Below are 23020 nucleotides of genomic sequence, written 5' to 3'. Positions count from 1 at the left end.
CTGTCTGTGTTTTCACCACTAGACAGCTAAACGCACAAATCTGGAGCTATCAACGAGGGTCACCACTAACCGGATCACCACTGCCTCAACCATCATGAATTACCGTGTCTTCACCACCACACACGCACGTCTGCACTCACCCAGGACTGGTGACCGTGTATTCATTATTGTTCAGGACTGTGCCCTGTTGTCATTATCCCCGCACTTTATACTTGTTGTGTAAACCCGTGGATTTATTATTTTATGGTCACCAGACCTGGATTATAATTAAAGCACCTTTTTCACTGGATACCGTTGTCTGCCTGTCACTCCTGCATCGCATCACCTGTTCCCCTTCACTAGCCACTTTGCCACACATACCCTCACCACTCTCTGTGTGGCTAACTAGTTAACTATGTCAACTTTTCAGATTAAGATTTTAAAGACTTAAATCACCCCCCTTAGTCTTCTAGGAACAAATCAATATTATGAAAACCATGTCTAACGAGTAAGATAATTACTGAATACAGATATGTTCCAAATATGGAGTTGAAAGATATTGTACAGTTTTGTGACACCTTCATTTCCTTACCTTTATTGTCATGCCATACTCTGACCTTGGAGAGCTCTCCCAGACTCAGCATTTCTGGGAACTTAAAGACGTCCATTTGTTTCCTCTCAAACTTGTTGGTGTTGTTGCATTCTTTCAGTGGGATTGTGCCCGTGTCCCCGTTTTCTCCAAACACAATGATATAGACATTGGCATCGGTACCAGCCCCTGGAGGCAAAGCAAAAGAAAGAAATAAAACAGGTGCTCTATGGGTTCATACATAGATCATTAATGGTTGCACAAAATCACTTCTCATTATAGTCAGCCAAAAATCACCTTTATCATACCAGACAGCGTATGCATGTGTGCTGCTCTCCCCAAGCTTTCTCCTTCTAAATCAATATAAATGACAGGTTTTGTGCCCCAATGGCTACATTTACAGACATGCACAGTGCTCAGAGAAAGACACCTGGCTTCTATTTTAACTTCATTAACTGGAAAGAGCATAAAAATGTATTCTCTTATCTGTCAATGTTGTTTTCTTGCCTTGTTCCTGTCTGTATGTGACAGGTGTAGAAGGTGGGACTCCTGTTAAATTCCCTCTGCGTGATTTGGCTGTTAAGATGTGCTCTGTTATTTTCAGGACACTTCCTTGTAGCCGACATCACATATAGTGGCTCTCAAAAGTATTCTCCCCCCTTGTACTTTTCCATATTTTATTGCGTTACAACATGGAATCAAAATGGATTTAATTAGGAGTTTTTGCCACTGATCAACACATAAAAAGTCCATAATGTCAAAGTGAAAAATAACATCTACAAATTGTTCTAAATTAATTACAAATATAAAACAGAAAATAATTGATTGCATGAGTATTCATCCCCTTTGCTATGACACACCTAAATAAGCTCTGGTGCAACCAATTGTCTTTAGAAGTCACATAATTAGCTGAATGGAGTCTGCATGTGTGCAGTGAAGGTGTTTCACGTGATTTCAGGTTAAATACACTTGTCTCTGGGAGGTCCCACAGTTGGTTAGTACATTTCCTAACAAAAACTACATCATGAAGATGAAGGAACATTCAAAACAAATCTGGAATAAGGTTCTTCAAAAGCACCAGTCAGGGGTAGGATATAAGAACATTTCCAAGGCATTGAATATCCCCCGGAGCACAGTAAAGTCCATTATTAAGAAATGGAGAGAATATGGCACAACTGTGAATCTGTCAAGAACAGGCCGTCCTCAAAAACTGAGTATCCGGGCAAGAAGGGTACTAGTCAGGGAGGCCACCAAGAGGCCTATGGCAACTCTAAAGGAGTTACAGTCTTCCACGGCTGAGCTGGGAGACACCATACGGCAATAATAGCCCAGGTGCTTCACAAAACTGGCCTTTATGGGAGAGTGGCAAAAAGAAAGCCGTTGTTGAAAAAAACTCACATCAAATCTCGGCTAGAGTTTGCCAGAAGGCATGTGGGAGACTCTGAGACCAAGTGGAAGAAGATTCTATGGTCCAATATAGAGCTTTTTGGCCTCAACGCTAATCGTTATGTTTGGCGCAAGCCTAGCACCACACATCATCCTGAGAACATCATCCCTACTGTCAAGAATGGTAGTGGCAGCACCATGCTATGGGAATGTTTTTCTGCATCAGGCCCTGGAAAGCTCGTGAAGATAGATAGCAAAATGGATCTAGCAAAGTACGGAGAAATCCTGGAGGAAAACCTGCTGAAGTCTGCAAGAGACCTGGGACTAGGGAGAAGATTAATCTTCCAGCAGGACAATGACCCTAAACATACAGCCAAAGCCACACTGGAGTGGCTTAAGAACAAAAAGATAAATGTCCTGGAGTGGCCCAGTCAAAGCCTGGACCTCAATCCAATTGAGAATAGAAGGAATTGCTGTTCACCAAAGGTCCCCATCCAACTTGACGGAGCTTGAGCAATTTTGCAAAGAAGAATGGGCAAAAATTGCAGTGTCCAGATGTGCAAAGCTGGTAGAGACTTATTCAAATAGACTCATGGCTGTAATTGCTGCCAAAGGTGCCTCTACCAAATATTGGCTCAAGGGGGTGAATACTTATGCAATCAATTATTTACTGTTTTGTATTTGTAATTAATTTTGAAGAATTTGTAGATTTTCTTTTCACTTTGACATTATGGACTTTTTTTGTGTTGATCAGTGGCAAAACATTGGCATTAAATCCATTATGATTCCATGTTGTAATACAATAACATGTGGAAAAGTCCAAGGGGGGGTGAATACTTTTCAGAGCCACTGTAGAAACCCTTAATGCAGTGCGTTGACAACCTGCAGCATGCCTTTGCTCACACAAACACTCCTGACATGTGGACAGCTGCTATTTCTAACAAGGAAGTTGTTTTGTGCTCATAAAAGGCTAAAAGAGGAGGAATGATAACATTCAATCTTTGATTTCCTCAAATTCGGGCATGAATGATGTTACCTTTTTCTTTTAAAACAAGTTTTGAAAAACCAATGTGCAGTTTTTGACTCAAATGTGAATTAATTGTGGCTCATGTTGGCAAGCAAGTTGCACACCATGACCCAACATGCAGTCACTCTAAACATGATTAATGCATTCCACAGTAATCAAGGGACAAAGTCTGACAGACATCTAGGAGGAAAACAGAACATACTGAATCTCTTCCCTCCTTGGGATGAGTAATTTCACTGTGCCGCATACTTTCACATGTGTGCTGCCTTTTTTTCCCAAGTGCAAATGAACAGCTGGTTTCAACCCACTCACATCTATCACTTAGGGGCTCAGTGTACAATTTAATTGGCTCATTCAACATTTACATGGAAAGAATAACAGAGTTGCAGTTAACAAGGAAGCCAGATAGAGAATTTAAAGGTCCAGCAAACGTCTTAATTTTGGCATGGCACTCAAAGAGTTTGCAATCTAACTGTACATTAATTACATTAAAGGAATTCAGTACTATTAACTAATATTGCATTCATTTCTGGCATTTACAAAAACAAATAAGAACACTAAGAAAAATCTGTATCAATCTACATTCTCTCATGACTCTATGAGACCTTTTTTCCATTCAGTTCTATGGAGACCAGCATTATCAACAGCTTGGTGCTATTTACCTCAGGTTTATTGTTTTCACACTGGTGCTAGGAGTTATCCACTAATTTGTCTCCCTCTGCCTATTTAATTCTGAGCCTTATTGCTTCCAGTTAAATCACTGCCAACCTTTTTAAAGCCAACATCAATACACAAGCTTCCAATAAACGGGATAGCAGCTCCTTGCAGCAATGACTTTTTAATTGTCTAACCGCTGGGAGGCATTTGTTTCGTATCACACCACTAGTGCAACTGTAAATTGGCACAAGCCACTATTGTGCGCTTTTATTAGAACAAACTCCTTGTATAAAAAAAACAGAGAGTAGAATAAATTTACAACACATACAACTCAATTAAAATGCCCCTTATTTGTCCCTGTGTTATGCAATGCACAGAAAACAGATGGTTCCAGGCTACAGGCTGCATTGAACTAGAGAGCACACCAGAATTAGCTGAAAACCACTAATTACTTGGATGTTCAATGAATCTTAATGCCTAGTTATGATCCCAGTTTATTTGAATGGAATTAAGACTATTGTAAATAATTATCCCTTAAAGGGGAAATAACCAAGCCTCCAACTTTCCAATAGGTCCTTTATCGGTATCACTAAAATAGGTTGTGCTATTGGTAGATAAGACAATGTGTTCTCTGAAGTTATTATCATTGATTACATTTTCAGGCAAAATAAGTGGTCAGCCACACAATGCCCCCAAAGCACATTCACTAATGACAACGGTTTGCTGCTCAGTCACACTGAAATGGGACTTGGGTACTGCTGTTTGATTTCATTAAAGATAAGAATGAAGCAATGTAAAGAGTACCAGTACTAATGTTCAGCAGAGTCAATGATAATCACTGACAAGCACAGACCCCTCTCTAAAGCAGCACTTAGAGGAGCACCATGTTTTCAGCCCCATCTGTTCAGACTTTTGTTAATGAAACCGTTAAAAAAAAACACTATTCATCACATTATGGTGATAAATACAGCATAGGGATTAAGGATTATCTTCCCAAAACTTGGCTCAAATCCAAGTCTTATCCTCCCTCCCGGGCCTCAGGACCAGATTAAGAAAGCAGGGAGCCTCTTAGTCAGCAGCTGTTCAGTGGGGCCCCGAGATTTTGTATTCCACTCCTAATTCACAAAGAGCTACTGCACACATTCAATGTAAGCTTTCAGCACAGTGAGAAAAAAAAGCATTTTACACATACATGTTTCTAAAAGTATACTATTGCTAGAGCCCCGTTGGTATTTTCTGCATGTATACATTTAAACCACCAGCACTTTATATAGTGATAGCAATATTTGTGGGATGAAGGCCATCAGTATAATAATGTCTTTGGGCAAGTCAATCCTAATATGGCAGGTTTTTCTTTTTTATAAATTACAGGTTATATCTTTAAGGGAGAACCATCGGTAACACTTTCAATACATGACAGGATTCAAGCACCATGAGTACAGTAATCGGTCATGTCACATATCTGCCCTAAGCGTTTACCTGACTTGGTCAATCTCTTCAGCAACGTTAGTTTATAATTGAACAGAGGCGATTGGTTCAGATGTTGTAGCTCATAGTATATATTAATTCTCCATATCTTTCTAAACAAGGGATTTAAGGGAGCTCCCTAATAAAAGCTGAATCTCAGAACAATAACTGTGTGAATATAGTAATTGTTACAGCTGTGTATAATGATATTTAAAACAGGATTCATTTATCCGCCTTTTTACATATCCACCCTTACTCTGGTCCCACCACAGTAGGATAGCTGACGCATCACTGTACTAAGTTATTGTACCTCATTTCATTGCAGTTATTCAAAAGTAGAAAGGTCCAGGATGCCTACGTGATAGACCTATTTAACAGATCTGGTATGCACCAAGATGGCCACCTTGCTAGGCTGTCTCACTGTACTTTATGTATTTTATACGACACTCAATGTAAATTTACTGCTTATTTGTAACGTATATGTCAGTTCCTTCACCTCTTATTTGAAATTAAGTCAATAACATGACCATATTAACTATATTAATAAAATTATATTAATGCTTTCATACTGTGCACACTTAAATGCCATGAGCTATTTTGAAATGCTAGAGCCTTTTATGTGACCTAAACATGAATTTATCATAATTCCATGAATAGTCATTTTTTCTAAAGATTAATTTTGAATTGGTAACTTTATATTTTGGCATATACAGTTTTTTTGTTTTTTTTTTAATGTATTGATTAGTTTGGAGATGAAGGAACCTCAGTCCACGTCACTGCCAATATTCTTAAAGGCATGTTAACTGTTGGTTTTACTAGTCTGGGATCAGATGACCTTTGCTTATTCAACCTTGACAAAGACATTCATGTAGTTTGCTATTTCTAAGAAGATGGAGCTCTTGCTTTCAGGGCACACTGAAGAGAGATGTATTAATAGCATGTCTGCATTATTTATTAATGGCAGAATGTGTCTGCAGATTACAGGTTAAGAACCTAATAGCACCACTGTTGGATAACATGAAAACACACAATGCATTTGTATACAGCTATCTAGGATGCTCTGAATCATGTAGATTCATTCATTGTGAATATAATAAAGTGGGATTGCACAATTAAATATTGTGCAGGCACTTGAAGATGAGGTGATTACCCATTATTGATTCTAAGATATTTCATTATAAAGGGGTCTGAGTGGGGTAAAACAGACAACAAGCAAAAGGTTGTATATGTATTCATTGTTAGTTAAAAGATAGAGCACACTGAAAAACATTGTATGTAAAGTTTTTTTGGGGTACGAAAGGCACAAGATATCCAACAAAAAAAGTTGAAAAATGTCAAGCACCCATCAAGCACAAGAAAACACTACCTGGTTGATCCTGTCAGTAGCATATGATTGTCTCAAAGATTAAGCCATACATGTCTAGGGCTCCTGAGTCGTGCATCCAGTAAAAGCGCTCCGCGCGGATGTGCCCTATAGCCTGCAGATCGCAAGTTCGAATCCAGGCTATGTCACTGTCGACCATGACCAGGAGTTCCTAAGGGGTGGTGCTCAATTGGCTGAGCACCGCCCGGGAGGAGGGAGGGCTAGGTCGGCCAGGGTGTTCTCAGCTCTCCATGCACCAGCGACCCCTGTGGTCTGACCAGGTGCCTGCAGGCTTGCCTGTAAGCTGCCCAGGACTGCATTGAACTCCAATGCTATAGCTCTGAGGTGTCTGCAGTGTGTAAAGAAGCAGTCAGCTGACAATACATACTTCAGAGGACAGCTTGTGTTCATCTTTATTGCTCCTGAGGTGGTAGCTGTGATCTGAGTCTAAAAATAATTGAGCACGACTAAATTGGGGAGAAAATAATAAAAAATAATAATTGGAGACGACTATATTTATAAAAAAAAAGCCATGCATGTCTAAGTACAGTGAAACTACAAATGGCTCATTAAATCACTTTGATTGCTCTGCTTTGACCAGGAATTGTCTCTTTTTTTGCACTCAGCTCTTGTTTGGAACTTTCTAATGAAATGAATTAATACGAAAGCATGGTTGCTAGTGTTTGGTGAGTGCTTGCCATTTTTCTTCTTTTTTTGTTGCTACTGTATTTATTCATTATTCCCATTACTTGCTGGATGGTACTACATATATCTAATAAAATCTAACCAATACAATGAAGGTGATGCACAGAAGGACAATGAGAAATACAACAGGAAAGATTGTGACTGATCCTCCTACTGTAATAGCTTACTTGGTGTAAAAATGTATGTAATGGGATCATTTCAAGATTTCACTGGATACATTTACAACAAAAATAGAGATGGCACACTATGGTTGTAGCAATATTATTCCTGAAAAAAATCTGCATAAAAATCTGGTTTAGTAGAGAAGTTGGAAGTGTTAATCAGTTCATATGTCAGGAAATGGTTCAGAGTTCCATGACGCCACGCCATGCCAGTCTCAGCTCTAACTGAGGCATTTTAAGTGTGCCAAAGTTCAACTAGAAATGACTTTGGTAGTTTCAAATGACAAATGTGTGAGGGAGGCAGCACCTGTGTTGAAAACTTGAAGAAAGTGGGCAACAGAAGCTGTGGAAGAAGCAAAGGCTACCCTTCATATCAGTGATATCATGGGGTAAGTACAGCATGGAAGTGAAGGCCTTGGTCTCAGTTTGGCTCCTCCTACATGGCACAAAGCAGCCCCAGCTCAACGGAGGAAGCTGGTAGTCAATGAGGTGCAAAGGCAGGAAGAGAGGATGAAATGCGTAAAGGCAGTTTCCCAGATGGGAGAGTGTGGAACAACGCAAGATTGGCTGGTGAGATCTATGGACAATGGAACACAGCAGGATCAGTTTCCTCATCAGGTCAACATATGATGTTCTCCCGTCACCACAACACCTTAATCTATGGGTAAGAGAGGATCCGTTGTGTCCTTTTTGTTCATCACCAGCTACATTGAGAGACATTTTTATAGGATGTAAGGTGAGCCAAGGACGGTTTACTTGGAGTCATGACCAGGTGCTGCGATTTTTGGCCTTAGCATTGGAACATAAGCGCAGCATGGCCAGCAGTTTGCCACCAATGCAAGCAATATATGACACAAGAAATACAATATTACTCTGTCCAGGGGAGCAGCTTCCAAGAAAAGGTATTTAAAACAAAACTCATCTGGGACAACTGGAATCTGCTAGAGACTAGAAAATGCTGGCAGATGTTGGACAATGGCTTATTTTCCCACCTGAGATTGCCTTTACTAACCTTTGACCTGATATTATCTTGTGGTCTGGATCAGCACGCCTTGTTCACTTGGTAATAGTGCCATGTTGCCTGTGGATGAGGCATATGAGAGGAAGTAACTTTGGTACGCTCAACTAGCAGCTGAAGAAGAGCAGCAAGGATGGAGAGTCCAGGTTTACCCAGTGGAGGTGGGTTGTCGAGGATCTGTGGCACACTCCACAATTCGGTTTCTCAGAGACATCGGATTCAGTGGGCAAGAGTTGCGACACATAATGAAAAACTTATCTGAAGCAGCAGAGAGGAGCAGCAACTGGCTCTGGTTGAGACGTAAAGATTCTGGATGGGGACCTCAAGCACAGTGGGGAAAAAAAACATCAATGTAAAGGACGGTAAGTAAGCTGGGCTTATCTGAGTGGGGGACAGAGGGGGGCTGATGCTGGGAGGTGAGAATCACAGTTGAGTCCTTTTAAGGTGTCATGGGCTAGTCGACGAAACACCAAGGATGGAAGGTGCCCACTTGAAGACCCGAGAGAAGTACCCTACTCAGCTCAGTCAAGACGGTTGTCATGCTGATGCACTAGGGAGGACGCACTATGGATGATCCCTGGAGCCAGCATTGCAGCTGTTGTTTGTGCTGATGCGCCAGGGAGGCAAAAATAGGCTTATCCCTAGAGCCAGCATTACACTTCAGCCATCAACACCAGGCAGAAAGATATCTACATCATCAAATGGAAGGAAAAGCAGAGGGTCCATATTAGTTTACAGTAAAAGAAGCTATGTCTTAGCTTGTGCTTATCTTGGCAAGAGCAGAGTCCAATATCAGCACGAAATTTTAACACCTACGCTCATGTAATAAAAATCATAGTAAGAAAAGTACCTCTGTATTTAAATAATTTCCAACAACAGAATTCCATGGTAAGATCTTAAGTTACTTTGAACTAAGGTTTTACAGACTAAGCTACTTTGTTAACATTTCAGTGGTTTTAACAGCAAGAGTCTGAAGGTGTCTGTCTCGACTGTATACTATTTGTAATTTACATTTACAAAGGATTTACAGGAAAAACAGATTAAGCTCTTTTGAGATTGCTTAGAGAAGTATGTTGTTAAATTTCTAATGTAAATTTGACAGTCGTGGGGAAGCACTGATGTGCCAACTTTCATTGGCTCTATGTTACTTGTTCTGAAGATGTGTGGTAAACATTATCTAACACAAGACTTGCAACTGGATTACAGGAGATAAGTAAGTGTACTTCTGTCTCAATAAGATGATGATTCTTCCATGATTCTTGAATTTGATGCATTTTAACCGTTTGACAAGGCCAATTTTACCAAACTGGCACTGGCCTACCTCCTCCAGGCTTTCCACACTTGGAAAGCGCACTTCCAAAATCTAGAAAAGTATAGTATGATGACAGTATGATGACATCCAAATTCTAGAAAAAGAATGTTCCATTCTTGGTGCCAGAAGTTGTTGTAAGCACCTCTATTGACATGGCTTTATTGATTGTGTAAGGGTTTCTATCAAATGTAACCCAGGATGAAAACAACAAATTTAAAGCTTTCTAGCACTGCGATCACCTCAGTTCAGCTGGCTAGGCCTGCATGTTATTTGCAGATTCTCTCTACTATGAATAATGACCAGCCCAGTGCCCTACCTGATATGTCGCTGGTTTTCACCATGATGGTGTATGTGGTTTTCTCCACCATTTCCTCATCATCAACCACTGCTGCCAACTCGCACACCGTGGTTCTCTTGGGTCCTCGTGTCTTTGAGAGCCACTCATTGTAGGTGAAAACAGAAACCTCCTGGGTGCTCATATTCTGCATAATGATCTGCATAACAGTAAGAAAGGGAAATTGGGGTTTGAATATGCTGCTGTCAAAAGAGATTATCAAAAAGTGCAAGTATTTTATCTGCTGAATGACTGGCATCTACTAATGTTCTTGTGTTTGAATTTACCATTTTTGGTTTCTAATTAAACTGCTTTTGCTAATATATTACAGATAATCCGTACTGGGCACGACCTTAACCAATCGAGTAGTATGAACGTACCGGCACGTTCTGCAACTTTAAACTTGAATTACTGAGCCTACAAAACCCCTGATCACATGATATTGTAACACGAGGTTTCTGTAACACCTTTTTATTGGTATCGTGCACCCTCTGCTAGATATTGACTGAATTACATATAATTATCCTAGTCTCAAAAATGTCAAGAGTGTTTGTAAACTGGCGAAAATCGTTCAATGAGAAAGAAGTATTAGTAATAATGTTGAATTCAGATTCTGATTTAAATTAAAATAAATACAATTCTTCCACTGAATAGGATGTCAGCGAGTGTGTCAGTGAAGACATAAGCAAAGAATATTTACCATCAACATCAAGTGATAGTGAAGAGGCGACACCAAGCTCTGTGCATTACTCCATGCTTCAAGGAGTATCTCATATGCTGAAGCATTAGACTCTCTCACTCCCTCATGTGTCTCTCTCTTACCCTTTTTTTTGTTAGGTCATGTTGTTGTGGTTGTTCCACACCGTTGTTTATTGTTTATTGCCTTCCTGTTATTTTTTAGTAAAAACCTTTCCCTATGACTAAATAAAAATATAGATTTATTTGTTTTATTTATTTATGGTAAAAATGATTTGTCTGTATTTCATCAGTATTCATTACATTCATACAACATATAGCATTCAGCTTTTGAACGCTGTACTCGTAATAATCAAATGCATGCATAAGAAAAAAAAAAAGTCACTCCCATAGGACAGGCAGTGCATTTTAGAACTCATTACCCCAAAAGCAAAAAGAGTGTGTGTGTGTTTATAATCTCAGGAGAAATAATTCATAAAAATATTGTTATGTATTTGCAGTGTTACAGTTGCTGTTTACTACCACATGGGAGTGGTACAATGTTATGTGTAACTGTGCAGATGTTGATAGGTGAACTGGTTAAAAGTGAAATGAAATGGATTCTGTTAAAAATCCCATTCCGTATAAGTGTGTCTAGTTGATAATATTGACAGGTCCAGGTGTATATAGCATAAACCCGCGACAAGGACTTTGATAGCGCACCTAAGTTTAAATTTAAATTGTGATTGGAGAGATTTACATTACCGAATCAAGAGGCTAGTTCAGACACTTAAAAGCTAGCGGCTACCATAGGACATATTGATGCTTTTGATGAGAATGTGGAGCAGTGGACTTATATCAAGTGATTTGAGCATTTTGTTGCTACAAATGATATAACGGAAAGAAAACAAGTGCTGGTGTTATGAAGTGTAATGGGAAGCAAAACACAGTATTTTGAGGTCTCATAGCACCGGAGAAGTCAGATGACAAAAGTATAGTGGAAGCATTGCTGGCACATTTCTCCCCTATGCCTCTTGTGATCACAGAAAGGTTTCGTTTTCATGAATGGAATCAGGAAGAAAGTGAATCTGTGATGCAGTAGGTGGCTGTTTTAAAGAAGTTAACTGAATGCTATGAGTTCGACAGTCACCTAAATGACACACCACGAGACAGATTTGTATGCGGTTTAAAAAGTGAAGCCATACAAAAGTGTCTTTTATTGGAGCCGGCCGTGATAGCTGTGTCCATGGAAATGGCTGCATGGGAGGCACAGCACCTCAGCGCTTCCCTGAAGGTAAATACATTACCCATTTCTTCTACGAGAATGGCTAATAAATGTGGACATTGTGTAAAAGACGATCACAATCATAACGACTGCTGGTTTAAAGATCAGACGTGTCGAAATTGTGGCAAGAAAGGCCATATAAGATGTGTGCAGGTCAAAAAAGTCTGATAAGCAGAGGGCACATAAGGAAAAAAAAAGTATAGTCTGCTCATTTTTCAGAGAGGGGTGTATCATATGGAAATGGATGCATCGTCTAGTGATGATATTATACTGAATTAGCATTACATGTGCTGACTCTTAACAGGGAAACAGCCACTATTTGTGTAACACTGTTAATAGAAGGAAAACCATTGAAAATGGAATTGGATACAGGGGAAATAAGGACTGTTAGTCAGTGTAAACATTACAGCCTAGATGCAGTGCTACAAAGAAATGTTCCAATATTTAGACGGGAGCTAAGCACTTTGAGGGGCATTAAAGCAAATATGTCCCTGATGCCAGAACATAGACCAAAGTTTTGCGTGGAAGCGGAAGCAGAATTGACTCATTTAGTGGATTTTAGAGATTGAGCCACAGCGATTGTACCTGTTGTGAAGAAAGACGTCTCTGTAGACATATGTGGGGATTTTAAAGTAATGATAAACCCTGTCCTGTGTGTAGAACAATATCCGATTCCACGCACTGAGGATCTGTTTGTTTATCTAGCGGGAAGTCAGCACTTCAGCAAACTAGTTTTGTCCCATGCTTACCTATAAATGAGGATGGAGGAAAACTCAAGAAAAGTATCTATCACCACACAAAAGGGACTGCTTTGCTACAATCATTTACACTTTGGTATTGCCTCAGTTCCAACTTTGTTTCAGAAGGCTATGGATCAGGTGTTACAGGACCTGCCCAATGTACACTGTTATCTGGATGACATTCTCATTACTAGGGGAATGACGCTGAACAGCTCAAGAACCTTGATGCAGTTTTACAGCATCTGTAGGACTTTGGTCTGCGTGTCAAGAAGGAGAAATGTGAATTTTTCAAAAAATCTTTGGAGTATTTAGGCCACATAATTAATGCAACAGGCCTGCACAAGTCACCTAAGAAAGTAGCAGTGATTATGGATGCCCCAGCAGCAGGCGATGCAAGTCAGTTGTGTTCACTAGGCAAGGAATGGTATTGGTCTAAGGATGGTGAGGAAGCATTAAGAGGGCTAAAGAGAAGCTGATTTCACAAGATGTACTTACACATTTTGACTCAAATCTTCCAATCAGGCTTGCTTGTGACGCATTACCGTATGGCGTGGGTGTGGTCATTTTCCATGTTCTGCAAAGTTGTGATGAAAAGCAAATTGCTTTTGTATCTAGGACTCTCAGCAAGGCTGAACAAAACTATGCCCAAATTGAGAGGGAGGCCCCGGGAATGCTGTTTATGGTCCGCAATTTCCACCAGTACCTATATGGACGAGAATTTTCCCTCAACACTGACCAATGCCATTTCAGTACAATTTTGGGTCTTAAAAAGGGCATCCCATCACTAGCAGCAGCCAGAATGGGCTCTCCAGATTGCCATTACAGGTAACACACAATGACAAAGTGGACACTGTTGATCTTTTTTATGTGAGTCAAACTGAGAAATTACCTGTGAATAGCTGTGAAATCAGGAAGGACACCAGAGCTGATCCTATACTATCTCAAGTTTTGGAGATGGTTTCAATGGGACAATTTGTCACTAAGGAAGACATCAAGAGTGAGTTTTCACCATTCCATGCACGAAGACATGAACTCTCTGTACAACAGGGTTGTCTAATATGGGGCATTTAATAATAATTCCCATTAAACTACGCAGTCGTGTTTTAGAAGAACTACATAAGAGACATCGGGGTGCAGTGAGAATGAAGAATTTGGCTAAAAGCTATATATGAGGTCTGGAATTGATCTCCAGATTGTCATTTACCTCTCCATCCTTGGATGTGGCCTAGTGGCCCGTGGCAACACTTTCATGTGGATTTTGCAGGGCTTTTTGAAGGACACGTGTATTTAATTGTGATTGATGCCAACTCAAAGTGGCCAGAAATTCAAGTTATGGACACAACCAGTCCCAGCAAGACCATTCAGGTGTTGCGCTGACTATTCAGCCATTATGGAATACCTGAACAGCTCATAACTGACAATGGGCCTCAATTCATTTCCACTGAATTTGAAACATTTCTGAAATCAAATGGTGTGAAGCATGTTCAATTTGCTCAGTATCACCCCATGACAAATGGACTGGCTGAGTGTGCTGTCCAAACCATGAAGCACGCTCTGAAATCTGCTAAAGGGAAGGCCACTGTACACCTGAAGTTACACAACTTTCTAATTGCATACAGAAACACTCCCCATTCAACAACTAATGAGCTTGCGCCTTGACTGACCAAAGCCAGATGTGATGTCCAAGGTCATAAGGAATCAGGAGTCACAGGTACAATGCCGACAAGTACAAGCAAAGGACCGACAGTTCAAAATCGAACAAGATGTACTTGCTTGAGAATATCAGAGGGGGACGAAGTGGTTCCCTGGAGTTGTGACAGCTAAAACTGGTCCAGTCTCATATTCAGTGGATGTGGGAGCTGCAGTGATGTGGAAATGTCAAACTGATCAGCTATTAGATCCACATGAAAATTAATGGCATACATATTACCCTTGCAATATAATAACCCCTGAGTGCTGCTTGCAAGCAAGTTATCTACATGTGTACCTGGATTCAGCACTAATTCCTAAAGTGCTGTATGTATTGCTTATACTAGCTACACTTGTACCTTATTCAAGAACCAGTCAGGGCGGCTTCCTTTTCCATCTATGCGTATTCGTATCTTCCTTAGAGGAGCAACATCATCAATCTCCATAGCAAAGGTGTCTTCTTGACCTCTTTCAAACCTGGAAAGCATCAAGGTGATAATGTTATAATAATCTAACATAAATATTTAATAAGTTTTGACTAAATTTATTTATTTTTTACAAGTACTGATTTAGTTTTCTATGATGTGTTGTACAATGAATGTCCACGACTGTGTAAGGCCTCTAACCATGGAAGTCAAGCTGCAGTTACAAACAGTGATTTCTACCATTGGGTGTATAGTGTTTGACAAAACAAAGCAATATTTTACATCAGTTATGCATTTAAGTATAAATGCTTCATATCTTTTTTAAGACTACATTTAGTTTGCCTGTTTTGTGTCTTTCATTAGCTTATCAGTGTTTATCAGATTGTTTGGAGGAATCTGTCACAAAGAAGGCTGTTTGCTGCACCTGTTTCCATTTTTGCAGAGCAGGATCTCCTCTGTAGTCCCATTGGCTCCAAATACTAACAAGTAAATGTTGGCATCAGTCCCAGCATTCTGAGTGTCTCCAGTGACAACCGTTACCTTATAAAGGACCTGGAGGAACAGGGAGAAAAGAAGGAAAAAAACATGTTTATTGCTACATAAATAAATATCAAATGAAAAAACAATACACAAATGAAAAAACAGCTGCACTATCAAGTATTTGGTTTGCTGTGACAATCCCCTTAACCTGCAACCACTTCAGTTTTTTCAAACCAATATATGTAGCATGCATGCACTTTATTATGATTCTGTATATATTTATATTGAAATGAAAGACCTTGTTTCTCTGGCCTGGCTCAATAGGATGAAATCAAAGTAGGCTAATTTTTATGCCTCATGTAAAAGCCTAACCTTTTGTCCAATGTTGATGCTGTCAGCATCAAGTATACTGAAAATGCGAGCTGTGAGACCATCCCCTCTGTCTTTGGCAAGCCAGCATTTGCATTGGAAAATATACATGACACCTTTGGTCGGCACGGCAACGGCTAGCTCTTCAACTAGCCAGCAGCTCTCTGGAGTGGCCCCATCATGACCTAGCTGTTATCAGGGATTAAATACAACAAAATGGTTTAATACTGGCAAAACGTAGAAAAGAAAAAACAAACATACCCAAATGAGAACTGATTCATGATTGGGAGTATCAAATTATGGTTAGTATACATATTTAGGTTCATCCTCACAATTTACCAACAGTGCAAATCGTACAGTCTACATATATTTCCTTCATACCAGTAACAAGAATTTTTAAAAAATATTTGATTTAAAGTAAAAAAAAAAAAAAAATGATAAAATTAAGGATATATATGAATTAATGGTATATGAAGATTCTGTCCTTGATTCAGTTCAAGCTTCAGTAATTATGGTAACCCTGTGCCCGATTTTTCCCAGTCATGGGCAAAGGTGTGTGCAGATGCAAAGTTGTGTGCATGCTGTCCGTGGCATCCGAATCTGTGAGCTGTGAATATTTGGACATGAGTATAATCTATTGCACACAATACCCACGGGAAACCAGCAATGTTAAAGAAATGTATCTACTGTATTTTGCGCTTGCTGGTATCAGGTTTCAGGGAAATGTATATAATCACCGGCCACTTTTAACAATGCACCATTCACTTGATTTAAACATCTTGAAACACATGACTGACTCATGCCTGTAATGTCTGCATGGAATGTACCTGTTGCATAAAAAACTAGTGTTGCAGTTACCTTTACAGCAATAGGCAAAGCATTAGAATCACATACCTTCTAAATCTAAACAGAGTATATAGCATAAAGCAGCTGCTGTTTGCTTATTAATTCAAAATTGGTGAATACACTTATCAGTAAGTGGGAGAAAGCTGATCCTTTGCTCATAGGAAGGAGAGATTCTCCTGATCTCCGGATTCTTATCCTTTGCCTTCGTTCTATGTCAAGATCGAACAAATCATATAAAACCTTAAACTCAGACATCTTAAACTTTTTTTTTTTTTTTTTTTTTTTTTTTGCTTTTACCTGCTTTTTCCATGAGAGGTGCAGCAGTGTGCTCATAAGACAGGCATGTGACCATGTTTTAATTGCACTCGTCAATAGCCCACAGATAAGAGGGCAAAGTAGCTTTTGACAAATGATACCTCAGACTCTACCCACTTTGCCTCATTAAACCATCGGCAAACACTCCCATGCGCATAACTCTTGCCTATGTGCAAACCCATCAGGGGAAAACCAGGCACCATAGGGGAACGTGGGCAAGTGCTGGCAGCAAGTATTAATGTATTTTCCCCATCGTAGCTCATGTTGCACTGCACTTGCACAGAGGGGAAAATCGGGCCCATTGTGTTTTAATTGATTTGCTGTGACAATCTGATTGGATAAAACTAATACCACTTAAAATGCTGCATTAACCCTTAACATTCTACAATACTTCGATGCAAGGATCCTAGTACGTCTGTGATGTTCTCTGCATTGCCACTGCAGGGAAACTGAATAATTACTTTTTTGTACTAAGAAAAAACATCAGGAGGACACTTACATGGTGTGCGCAAACACACAGTCACATTAACACACACATGACAATTTTTTGTCTTCATATCGTCACTTGTCACAAAAATGTTATATGATAACTTCACAGTGAGCTGCTTTTCTTGCAGACAATCTGAGCATACATTCATTAACCAAAGATACATGAAAAAGCATGTTGCTCTCCCTATTTTGAGGTGATCAATCCCTGCTGTGGATGCCGACAGACCTCCCCCTCTTTCTTTCTGCTATTGCTTATGACATGTGTTCTCATGGCAGGGATGCATTTTAAGCCCTGAGGCTAGACGTGTCAGACACTCCTCAGTATAATAGCTGTGCATCACTCCAGCTCAATCATGGATTAGCACAGTGATGGGACCTCAATATATGTTGATTTGCTTTCTTGAGAAACCGATTCTGACAATGCACCACTATTTGGGAGTGTGAAAATGTTTTTTTTTTCCCTTGCAGGTTATATTCCTTTATTATAAGAAATTCTAATGGAAATAATTCATTGTAAATTAGCAATTTCCATACTGCATATGCCGTGATTGATTAAGCATAGGCAGCAGTAGAAACAGCAGCAAAGTTATGACAGCATAGGAATTATATGTTGGTTTGTTTTTCAGATTTAAAATTATTTTATGCATATGTTTTATACAGGTACTTTTAACAAAGGCATATCATTGTTTAAACACATTTTCTTTTACCTCTTTATATTTTTGCAGGGCTATATAGTCAAAAGCTGGAAATGTGTGCATATTATTTTACAAAAAAACAAAATAAATCAAGATTTAAAAATGTGTTGTTCATTTTTAATACAGTATAAAATAAGACAAGGTTTTTAAGGAACCAATTCAATTTCTGCTTAGTAAAATACAAATGAATTCAGTAAAGAGATCAGTATCCATTTTCTATTTGGATTCATTATCAACAGTCTGTTAACCAACTCAAAAAACATACTGCACATGGTTCACTATGTTCATTGTATATACAGTATTTACATGAACCCAAAGTGCTTGTTCCAGCTAAAATGTAATTCAATTGGCCCCTAAGATTTTACTTGGAATTTTTATTCTGCATCCTGTATGTAAAATAAACTGTCACGATTTCAACTAAATCTTTTTGCTCTCTCATTTCAAATTGTTTCTATTTTCTCCATCTGAATTATGCACTTGTCTGCTCCCACCTAACCCAATCTGTGATCTCTTACCTCAATTTTCTTGATCTCTCCCACATCTGCTCCCTCCACCTGGAATTTCTCCATGGATCCTGGGGCAAAGCCCGTTTTGTCCTCCGGGAGATCCAGCCAGAGTCGGGCTGTTTGAACCTGGTGGGATCCCATGATGATGATGTATGCGCGACTGGTTGTGCCAGAATCCCGCTCTGAACCAGTCGATATAGTAATGTGGTAAGAAATCGCTGAACAGAGAAAGAAAGCATCACTACTAGGACAGGCACAAGATACCACTAAAACAATATGAAGAATAAAAACACTTCTATTGTATGCTGTGTGCATAATTAAGTGTCTCATTTCTAATTTTATAACAAAGAACAGCAGCAAATAACACCCCCCCCCCCCCCCCCCCCCCCCCCCAAAACTCCATAATGACAAGACAAATACAAGTCAATCCACATTACAGCATTTAGACAGATGGAAATATTTTTTAAGGAGGCCCCCTCCAAAAAAACAACCTTAATATCACATGCAGTAAGGCCTACTTCAGTTATACCAGTAGATACATTTTTTGATTGATATATATTAACAGTTTCTCATCTATTTATCTGACGAGTGCAACTGGTGAATCCACACTGATTACAGCATCCAATGCACAATACTAAACCACTGATTTCAAATTAACTTGCAGCTCCCTTACTGGCCCCCTCCTCTACGATTTCATCCAGGATGTTCTTCCTCTTGTTCTTTTTGTTCATGTTGCTGCCCAGAGTCTTCAGGCTCAGAGAGGAGTCTTTCAAACTCTTTTTTGAGCTGTTGAGGCTGCTCCGATCTCCATCATAGCCCTGGATAAAAAAGAAATGCAACTTCACACTAGAAAGCGCTACTGTGCTCGGCATCTTACTTATTATCAGTGTTACTGGTATTTGCAAAACATATTTTTATTGCTTTTTAAGTAAAAATAGTAATTAGCATTTTTTGGGGGAAAATAAATACTTTTTTAGAAAAAACTTGACATAAATATGTTGGTGTCTCATTTTCACCCCCCGTAATTGTCTTTTGTATAAAATTAATAACCTAGAGTTAGAAAGGCAATCTATAATGATGTACAAATTAGTGTAATTAAATACATTTTGCGCATGGAAATATCTTAAATGTAATGTAGCCGTCCATATTAAGAAATAAAATGCAACAGGATACATGTTCTTATTAAATAAGTACTATAAAAACAAATAAAAGTTTAGAGATGCTGGGTGTCTAGTGTAAATTAATTTAATAATAATAATAACTCATTTTGTAAAATACTCTCAGGTATAGTTTCAATTGGTTTATTTTTGGAGCAAAAAGCTCTGAAAACACATTATGTGAGGTACTTTTACCACAGCCCTTGTTCTCTTTGATTTGTCTTGCACATTTTGGCTCAGAAGAAGTACTGTAATGCACCTTAACATAAAGAATCCTCTCAATCTTCTTGTCTTCCTTGTTCTTGGAGAGCCAGCGCTCACACTGGAATAAGTACGTCTCCTCTGTGTCCCTATCCATAATCTCCACCTGCTCCAAGTACCAGTCGGCATTCATCATGGTGTTGTCATGGCGGATATTTAACTTGTAAATCTGCCCCAGATCCACTGCTTCAATTGTAAACTTATCAACCTACACGGGAGAGGATAAACAGACGATGGGGTCTATCACTTTTATTGTTTACAAACATAAAACAACAAACTACCTATTTACAGAGCTCATGAAAATGACCTAAACTGCAGGTCACCTTTTTTTGTTGTATTTGTTGAAAAGAAAATCGGTAATAAATAAATAAATAAATAAATAAATAAATCTAGAGATTGCTATTCAAATAAACAACATAACTACGGTAACAATTAATTCACAAGATTACACATATCTACTGCTGTGAAACTGTATTAAGGTTGAAAACTGTTCTGTAACTTGAGCCACCCTGCCTCAGTTTAGCCAACAGCGTTGCTGGAGGTATTCACAGTTGTAGCAATCCAGCCTTTCCTGGCAGCTGTTGCCATAAGGCAACATATAAGTGACAACTGCAGTTAAACTGCAATGAATGTCATCACAGTCTTATATTGCATTTACAAGTAGTTACACAGCACAGTCTAATTGTCTGTTACTGTATAACTGTAATATGTATTACAGTTTTTTTTTTCTCCTTTGTGGCAATGTATCAGGAAGTCTGCGGTATGCTTAAGCAACAACACCTGACTTTACTAGGCAGGTAATTGACCACCACGGCAATAGTTTAGACAAGGTCAATCAAATACCTTTCAAGTAATGACAACTGCATTACTATTATAGTTACTAGTTGGAATCTGGCTGAGACAATCTCTCAGGTGTATAGTGGTCAATAAAATAGAGAAACATGCGTCAGTTTCCAGTGAATTCAAAAATGTTCTTCTTTATCATTCTGCTGCAGATCTCTTAAATATTTGAACTAACATATTTTTTATTTGCTGCCATGCTCATGTTCTGTCAACCCGGAATTATAAAACTATCAGAGACACAGCCAGAGAGGTGGCACACTTCAAAAGCTTTACTGGTTTAAAACATGAGGTGCAATGCAATGAAATATCTTTCCACTCAACATATATGGGTAAGGATATATAAACGAAATCTGCCCTTCAGTTTACCTGTCCTCTTTCGAACTTGTTGGAGTTGGTTTCAGACTTGCTGAGTTTCCTCTCTCCAGTGTCTCCCAGATCTCCATAGATGGTGAGGAAAACATTGGCATCAGTGCCAGCGCCGTACACATCCCCAGTGTACACAGACACTGTGTACGTGTGGGCTGAGGGGACAGGAGGAAACCTAATGATCTTTTGAATCTGAAGCTCAGTATTAATGTTCTTTAAAACTTGAAAGGGAAACTTGGTTTTCCTAAAGTAAAATTCAATCACTCCAAGTATAACTGCTGAATAGAATGCTTCTTGGAGTCATTTAGTCATTCCTTTAATAATGCTGGCATGGTCTTTGGTTTCTTTGGCTGACAGAATGCTCCATGTGAAAGCAGCACTTACTCTCCAGGGCATCCTCCACAATGCTTTCGGTACGCTTCAGCGTCCCATCCCTCAGCAGCTTCTCCTGGATGATTTCTGATGGCACTAACTCCCGCACAATCTCCCCATCATCTTCGGATTTAGCAAGCCAGCGTTCACAGGGGAAGATTACTGTCTCTGATCCCTTTGAGGAGAATTATAATGCACATGAATTCATTCATGAAACTCCACTAAGAGAGCAAAAACACCTCAGGCACCGTGTTGAAGCAAAAAGGCAATTTCTCAAAGAAGAATCCCTTAAAATATATTACAATATATTGACAAATATGACATTATATATTTCAGTATATATTTAGAGATATATTTTGTTTCCTTAAAGGATAAATCAACTTGTAATTTAAAATTTAGTTGCATGAAGGAACAGTTAGAAGTTTAGTTATACATTTATTACATTTTTGTTAGCTCCTTTGAGATGTATCAGTATGAATGGAGCTACTTAAATAGTAAGTAGTGGGGTTCCAATAAATATAGTGTTATACATCTCCACATGTTGGTACAACTATTTAACTAACATACCAGTAATTTCTCTTTTCCTTGTTAACATCCTTACAACTTTTTACACGTATAACTTTCAAGTCTGTTTCAAAGTGCTTTTCAAAATGTCCGCTCTAGAGCACTGACAATGATAACGATGCATGACGTGGTAGTTGCTGTTATGCTGCTTTTTCTTTTCTTTTGTTTTTTTAATCGCTCTTCCTGCGGTGATTTAGAGGACAGATCTCAAACCCCAGTTGAAACAGGCTTTAAAGTTATAAGTGTAAAGATTTGTCAGGATGTTAACAATGAAAATAACAATTACAGTTATGTTATTTAAACAGTTGTAGCAACATATGGGGACATATAACACTATATTACTTACTTTTCCCTTAGGCAGAAGTCTCCTGATTTCCACTCTGTCTAAGTGCCAGCCAGAGTTGATTCCCTTCCCGTCGTGTCCGATTCTGATCTTTTCAATAACATCACCAACATCCTCCAGCTGTGGACACAATCAATATAGAAACGATCCACAAAAAAATATAAATACACAACTCTTACTTAATTTGAGCCCACAGGTATCGGCTTTGGCAACTCCACTTTAACATGCAAGGCAGAAGTAAGAAAGCAGTATGATCTAAACATCTGACTGAACAGGCTCCTACCTTGCAAGGCTACTTAAAGGACTATAAATAAATAATGAACAACAATATTCTCTCTCTATAATAGATATCACACTAAGTGGAGCTGTTGGTTTATTACACCTCACAAACACCTCTTGGCTACAGATGATAAATATAGATCTACACTGATTGAATACCATCTTACATTGTCCTGTAATGCTTAACATATTTTAGTTTCAAAGACAATATACACAGGGTTTACCACACTACTAATACTGCACTGTTACCAATGTACCTAGTAACAAGACAAGGCTCTGCTTTTTCATATGGCATAATGAACTGGGCACAGAGAACATAAGTA

General features: G+C 39.0%; 1 protein-coding gene across 1 annotated transcript in view; it reads right to left on the bottom strand.

Moving 5' to 3' along the window:
• The window catches only part of LOC121319649 (lipoxygenase homology domain-containing protein 1-like), a 102764-nt gene that overhangs the window by 5569 nt on the left and 74175 nt on the right, over positions 1 to 23020 (bottom strand). The window contains exons 31-41 of the mRNA XM_041257326.1: positions 22422 to 22538; positions 21524 to 21686; positions 21140 to 21294; positions 19929 to 20138; positions 19186 to 19330; positions 18522 to 18730; positions 15665 to 15850; positions 15237 to 15364; positions 14747 to 14864; positions 9981 to 10158; positions 572 to 757 (exon numbers count right to left, since the gene is read on the bottom strand). Coding sequence (XP_041113260.1) covers positions 572 to 757; positions 9981 to 10158; positions 14747 to 14864; positions 15237 to 15364; positions 15665 to 15850; positions 18522 to 18730; positions 19186 to 19330; positions 19929 to 20138; positions 21140 to 21294; positions 21524 to 21686; positions 22422 to 22538 — 1795 coding nt within the window. The remainder of the gene's footprint in view (positions 1 to 571; positions 758 to 9980; positions 10159 to 14746; positions 14865 to 15236; positions 15365 to 15664; positions 15851 to 18521; positions 18731 to 19185; positions 19331 to 19928; positions 20139 to 21139; positions 21295 to 21523; positions 21687 to 22421; positions 22539 to 23020) is intronic.

The sequence above is a fragment of the Polyodon spathula genome, chromosome 1 (genome assembly GCF_017654505.1).
Source record: "Polyodon spathula isolate WHYD16114869_AA chromosome 1, ASM1765450v1, whole genome shotgun sequence".
Classification (NCBI taxonomy): Eukaryota; Metazoa; Chordata; class Actinopteri; order Acipenseriformes; family Polyodontidae; genus Polyodon; species Polyodon spathula.
This window is presented reverse-complemented; position numbering and strand designations above follow the sequence as displayed.